The 6,503-nt window shown below is 41.2% G+C and overlaps 1 protein-coding gene across 1 annotated transcript; it reads left to right on the top strand.

The window, feature by feature from the left end:
- The first annotated feature begins 453 nt into the window (after positions 1-453).
- Positions 454-5,656, top strand: dnajb4 (DnaJ heat shock protein family (Hsp40) member B4). The gene is made up of 3 exons (XM_058632629.1): positions 454-962; positions 2,238-2,818; positions 4,695-5,656. The coding sequence occupies exons 1-3, from the start codon at positions 752-754 to the stop codon at positions 4,923-4,925; spliced, it is 1,023 nt and encodes a 340-aa protein (XP_058488612.1). The 5' UTR covers positions 454-751; the 3' UTR covers positions 4,926-5,656.
- The last annotated feature ends 847 nt before the right edge of the window (positions 5,657-6,503 follow it).

Below are 6,503 nucleotides of genomic sequence, written 5' to 3' on the forward strand. Positions count from 1 at the left end.
GTGCCCTCTAGTGGTGAAAATGTATAACTACATTAAGCAAAAAACAAACCATTTCGACTAAAAACATTTCTTGTTAATGTGTAACGAATATTTGATGCAGTGAGGCAAAATTTATGCAGAATATAAATCTCAATTCTATAATGTTCTATTTCTTAACCCTTCTGTTACCATCCTGTACCAAACTCCTTGCTAAAATATATTAAAAAAAAGCTTAATCTATCTTAACATAACCCTTCAGTGTTACACACTGGACCTTTAAACTAAGTGACAAAAACAAGTACACCAGATCAAATGGAAAGCCTAAGATGAATGAGCAGTTACTGTATGGGAAGAAAAAAAAACTATTGACATTTAACATCACTTTTAATATTCTGATATTCTAACAGCTGATCCGGGACAGACGGAGCAGCTTTCACACCGGATCCAGAATGAGTGTGTCGTGTCTGACTTGATGTTGACGCTGTGGATGCAGAGGAGGAGGGAGCGGTGGTTATTTAAAGAGCCTCATCCAGTCCAGGATAAATATCAGAGGGTCCAGTCCGTTGACTAACCGCCTCTAAATGGTCTTCATCCTGAAGCGTGTGTGTTTCTGTGGACATTTACTGTCTATCATTAGTCCAGACTGAGGACGCTTCATCCTCCCGCTCCTCTTCCTCATCACTAACACCCGCAGCTCTAGCAGCTCCTCTTCTTCTCCCGGAGACAGTGTCTCCAGTTTATTTATTTTCTATTTTCCAGGGCTGCGCGAAAAATGGGCAAAGATTACTACAAAACGCTGGGTATCTCTAAAGGAGCCACAGAGGAGGACATAAAGAAAGCGTACAGAAAACAAGCGCTGAAATGGCACCCGGACAAAAATAAGTCTGCATCCGCCGAGGAGAAATTCAAGGAGATCGCAGAGGCATATGAAGTCCTGAGTGATCCAAAGAAAAGAGAGATTTATGACCAGTATGGAGAGGAAGGTATGTGAATGCTTTATTTCATCCTACCATTTAAACCCCCAGTGTGTGTACACAGTGTGTTCCCAGTACACCCGTATAAAACCTGGATTATTGAATATATAGGTACATATAACCCTCATCTGGCTTTAATTCAAGGCCCAGCAATCAGCTTTACAGACACACTGTACAGGACTGTACATTTAGTTGAATTACGTGGAACCTTCTATTAAACTGTATCTGCAGTTAAATGGTTAATTGTCAGTCCAGATGGTCATGGGTGGGTAGCATGTTTCATGTGAGAAAGGGAGAACGAGACCACTGATTGTTTTTTGCATCCACATATTCAAATCTGAAATAGTGAATGTGAAAGAAAAATGTGAAAGAGTGAAATAATGTGTTGTTTTTTTTGGTTCTGATATGATTCATTTCCATGGTAGCATGAAAATGTACACACATGAATTTGGGAAATGTCTCTTTCAAGTCAGTGTTTAATCTGTAATGTGTCTTAAACACTAGGCATGTGCACATTTTGGAAATTCTTACTCCCAAGGACCCAGGTTGGGAAAGCCTTTTTTAGTGCTCACAGGACAAAAAAATAATAAATGAATGTTGGCACAGAGAACCAGTGTCAAAAAAAATAATTATCACTGGAAACATGGCTGCCAGCGGGAGCACACAACAGATTTAGCCACTTAACAAAAGGCTCACCCAATAAAATCTATGTTAGGACTATGTTTGCCACTTTATTTGACTGCTAGGCAACATTTTCCAGCTCAGGTTTGGAAACCGCTCACTCTGCTGCACCAATGTCCATACAGAAAATCTGTGATTTCAGGTCTCGGGAACACTGGACACGCTGGTCTACTGCTGTGTTGTTTAGTTGTTTTTTTGTGGTAAATCAGAACAAAGGATCTCAAACACCAAAGTCACAAAATAACAAATTCGAGAATAACTTTAAAAAGCACCCTACAGTACATTTGATTGTTAAATATGTTGTGGAACAAACTGGACCACAGACATTTTGCTCTAATGTCTCGACTCAAAATTCTCTTGGTCATTTTACTACGGGCCTACTCACTGGTCCCCTACTAAAGTGAACAAAGCAAATTGAAGGCGGATTGGTCCACTCATGGCTGAAACACGAGCCACTTAGAAAGGTCAGTTGTATGAAACTTGTCCAGCAGGTGGGACTGCACATCCCTGTCATCAGAGGAGTCATCTTCTGTTGCATAAGGCTCTCCCACAATGCAGTGTTAATGTCAGGATTCCTCATGAGTCATTTCTGTTTTCCACCAGGTCTCAAGGGAGGAAGTGGACCCACTGGTGAAGGCCCAGGAAACACCTTCACCTACACCTTCCACGGGGATCCTCATGCCACCTTTGCCACTTTCTTTGGTGGCTCAAACCCCTTTGAGATGTTCTTTGGGCGCAAAGCCAACGGTCGCGACGACGAGGACATGGATGTGGACGGAAACGACCCCTTTGGCTCGTTCACCAGCTTCAACCTGAACGGCTTCCCTCGGGATGGCCACATAGGCATGGGGGGGCAGCAGCGCCGGAAGCAGGACCCGGCCATCGTCCACGAACTGAGGGTCTCCCTGGAGGAGGTCTTCCACGGCTGCACAAAGAGGATGAAAATCTCCCGCAAAAGGCTAAATCCAGACGGTAGGACCATGCGCAATGAGGACAAGATCCTCAATATTGAGATCAAGAGAGGCTGGAAAGAGGGGACCAAGATCACGTTCCCACGGGAGGGAGACGAGTCGCCAAACACCATTCCTGCTGACATTGTCTTCGTCATCAAGGACAAACCACACCCTCACTTTAGGCGGGAAGGTTCCAACATTGTGTACACCGTTCGTGTGAGCTTACGACAGGTGAGGCATTTCCTGTTTTGGCAGTGTTAGTAGTATTAATAGAGTCTGATCAGAGACAGAGACTGTACGGTACATAGTCTGCCTGAAAAGTTGTTTTCCCTGGAAAGTACAAGCACACTGTGTAAGCATAGTACTGTATCTACACACACAGACTATGTATATGCACTTATGTAATCTGGTTCATCAACATTGAGAAATAGGAGCTGTATCACAGGGAGGGCAGAGGCGGCAGCCACCCACACACTCACGGTGCAAGATGTACTTATATGGCTCCTCTGACTGTCCTCAACACTCAGAAATACACCTCACCACCTCGTCTCTCAGTGTTTGACTGCTGCATGCAGACACTGTAGCAGCCCTGCTGCTCTCAAATATAATATGTCACGGGTTTATCGCATACGACGTGTATAAGCCAGCTAAATGACAGAAATAAGCCACTTTGACGGGCCCCAGTCATGAAAATAGTGATGGCTGAGTTCCATTTAGCTACGGCTTGTTGGGCCTTGTTTAGACTGTAGCCCAAATTGGATTTTTAAGCATATGTAAATTGTATCTAGCTTGACTTTTTTGGCAGTCTGGACAGCTGAAAAACACATGAGATCAGATATTTCCAAATCTGATTCAAACCACATACAGAGGTGGTTTCGAATGCGATTCTGACAACACAGTACAAGTAAGAAAAACATCTTCTACAACAAGTATAGAGGTGTCTACATACATAATTTGTACACCATTTGAACGATCTGAACGTCTTGGTCGCTCAGATAGGATTTCAAAGTGTCTTCTGTGTCAATCGCAGCTCGACTCGAACAACAACAACAACAACGACGTAGCTCTGGAGAGAGGGGAGTTGATTGGAGGCACGTTAAGCTGGACATACAAAGAGCAAAGCTCCCGATTTATGTGCATACACTATGCCGTCCAATGCTAGGATGCGATACCTTCACGAAAGCCGACAAAAATTTCAAACAGGTTTGATTTTCATTCGACCACTGCTGATCTGGAGCTGGTCGTGAGGGATTCACTTGGCGCTTGTTACCACATGTATACGACGCGATGCACGATGCGTGATTAAGCTGAAATTTGTCCCGATCCCCAAAAAATAGTTGCACGCAGTGGTGATTTTGGTCTGGAAATTCTGGTGGGGACCTGCAGGAAAATCTTATAATGCAATCCAGAAATAGCACATATTACTCTCATACCCTCACAACAAAAACACAGTAGCAAGTGAGAGAGGGGACCACAACAGCTTTTACACAAAATTGCAGCTGAATAATGCCATCACACAAACAATGCCAATCTGATAACATAGATTATCATACCAATAGTACCACCAAATGGTAGTGTTCAAAATCTCACAATATCAAATACTCAAGATCGTGGCCTGTAACTATAGAAATCAATGTGGTAGACTCGACTAGACTATGTCAATATGGACACATGGATCTGATCGGATAACTTGTGCTATATAATGTGAACAGTTGGTCTGGAAAATCCAATTCTGATCGGATATGCTTACAAGTCCGATTTGGGGTACATGCTGTTTCACTGTCACACTAACAAGAGCTGAACACAATCATTGTTAATGTGATGAGTAAGACCTGTGCTTTTCCTGCTGGAACTTGTCAAAATGGCCCATTAGTGAGACTTTGTCATCCACTGTTAGTTTGCATTTTGGGATATAATTTAAAATTAAACAGATTTAAGAATGTTATGCATCATTATTCAGCTCTATTTTATTATAATTATTATGTAATCATATAATTATATAATAGGCTGACAAATATAAAAGATTAATTCATGTGTTAGTTATTTTCCCCCTCGACAAAAGACAATATGTTAGACTGCTGACACATCCATATCCCTGTCTTTTCAGTCTTTGTGTGGATGCTCGGTTACCGTGTCAACGATAGACGGGAAGACGTGCAACATGAAGATCACGGACGTTATCAAGCCTGGCATGAGAAAGACTGTCGCCGGACAGGGTCTGCCCCTTCCTAAGAACCCAGAGAAGAGAGGAGATCTGGTGGTGGAGTTTGACGTGAACTTTCCTGAGACGTTGCCGGGCAACGCCAAGGACGTCTTGAAACGGCATTTACCTGCTTAGGACGAAGGACACACACACACACACACATGCTAAACGAACGAAAGGAGAAAATGGCATGACAGGACTCGACAGTGACAGCTCACAGATGGATGTGCAGTATATATTTTTTGAGCTAGTAGTTGGTGTTTTGATAAATACCATGCATGCTGCCAGGTTGATAAAGACAGTATGGGTTGTTTATGTATAAGATAATCCATTATTAGTCCCAGAATGGGAACATTTACAATGAAAGTACACATTTTATGTGAGTGGATCTTTTCCACTTGATCTTTTCTCTTAGTTGGATGTGTTTAGTTGTGAATGAGTCTACATTTGCCAAAAATAAGCCCCACTGATCGTGGGAAAATCTGCAGTGCCAAAACAAGAACATTTTTCCATTCTCTCATATAGATTTTGTCCATTTCAAGATTGTCTTAAATATGTGTGGTGTACAAGTTATTCAAGAGGAAGCTGGTCGACTGGACTTTAGAATCTTACATGTGAAGAAACTGAGCTTGAATTTTGAAATAAACATTTCCACCTGAATATGATGTCACGGAGAGGCATTCACTGCATCCTCCCCACGTGAAATATTAACACTAATCACTTTAAAATCCCACCAGGACTGCTTACACCTTCTTCTCGGGAAAAACAGCACAGTTATATAGTAAGATGTGGATATGCTGTTGTTTTGAAACACAAGTGGCAGAATTTCAAAGATAAAAACTAAAAATAAAATTCGACTGAAGCGACTAGTGGTAAAATGATGACTGTGTAAATATAGCCGTCTGGTCTCAGCTGCTGGATATCAGCTGCCAACACAGAGACCTTTACATTTTCCCACCAGGGGACGCCACATCTCTCATCATGACTCAGGGCTATAAGACAGATGGTATATCTATCACATGTCTGCGTAATGTACGTAATGAATACATTTTTCCAACGTATACATTATTGAGTAGCCACTATAGCAAGTTATTAAATCATCGTCGAGTAATGGACAAAAAAAAATGCTCCTTTTGCTGACAAACCTTTGTGTAAAGTGACACCGATGTCCCTGAAATACTCACATGCACCACAGCTTATGTAAATGATGAGTCACTATTATCCAGGGAGGGAGTAGAGTAAACACACCTGCTCCATCCAACCAAGCCTGATGACAATCACTGGATCCAATATCAAACCAACAATACTTTTTGAAATATAATATAAGTTAAGATAGTCCTGACATTTACATTGTCACAGCAGCAAAGACAGTAAAGATAACGATAATAAATAATAAACATTTTATGCATTTCCACATGTGTGAAAGCAAAATATAGAAAGATATTAACAATATAAGTTAAAATAGAATGTACATTATAGACAGTTTCCAGAATATATACACCATGGGCTTGATATGTATAGTATAAACAAGGGTTGAACATGAGATATCATATATGTATATTGCACTTATGTAAAATTACAGTATATTATTATGTGATTAATAGCCTGATTACGTGTGGTCCACTGAGAGCAGTGCTTGTTCAGTCACTAATTTAATGTGAGATTTGAAAGGGAAACCAAAATCATTTTTTGATAAATAAGAATAACAAGTGC

This window comes from Solea solea, chromosome 1, assembly GCF_958295425.1.
Source record: "Solea solea chromosome 1, fSolSol10.1, whole genome shotgun sequence".
Lineage (NCBI taxonomy): Eukaryota > Metazoa > Chordata > Actinopteri > Pleuronectiformes > Soleidae > Solea > Solea solea.

What these genes read in the sequence shown, in the direction of transcription:
- dnajb4 (XM_058632629.1), top strand. Translation starts at nt 752, where the DNA reads ATGGGCAAAGATTACTACAAAACGCTGGGTATCTCTAAAGGAGCCACA. An exon ending in TGACCAGTATGGAGAGGAAG is followed by an intron (nt 963 to 2,237) that starts GTATGTGAATGC and finishes GTTTTCCACCAG; the next exon opens with GTCTCAAGGGAGGAAGTGGA. An exon ending in TTCGTGTGAGCTTACGACAG is followed by an intron (nt 2,819 to 4,694) that starts GTGAGGCATTTC and finishes CTGTCTTTTCAG; the next exon opens with TCTTTGTGTGGATGCTCGGT.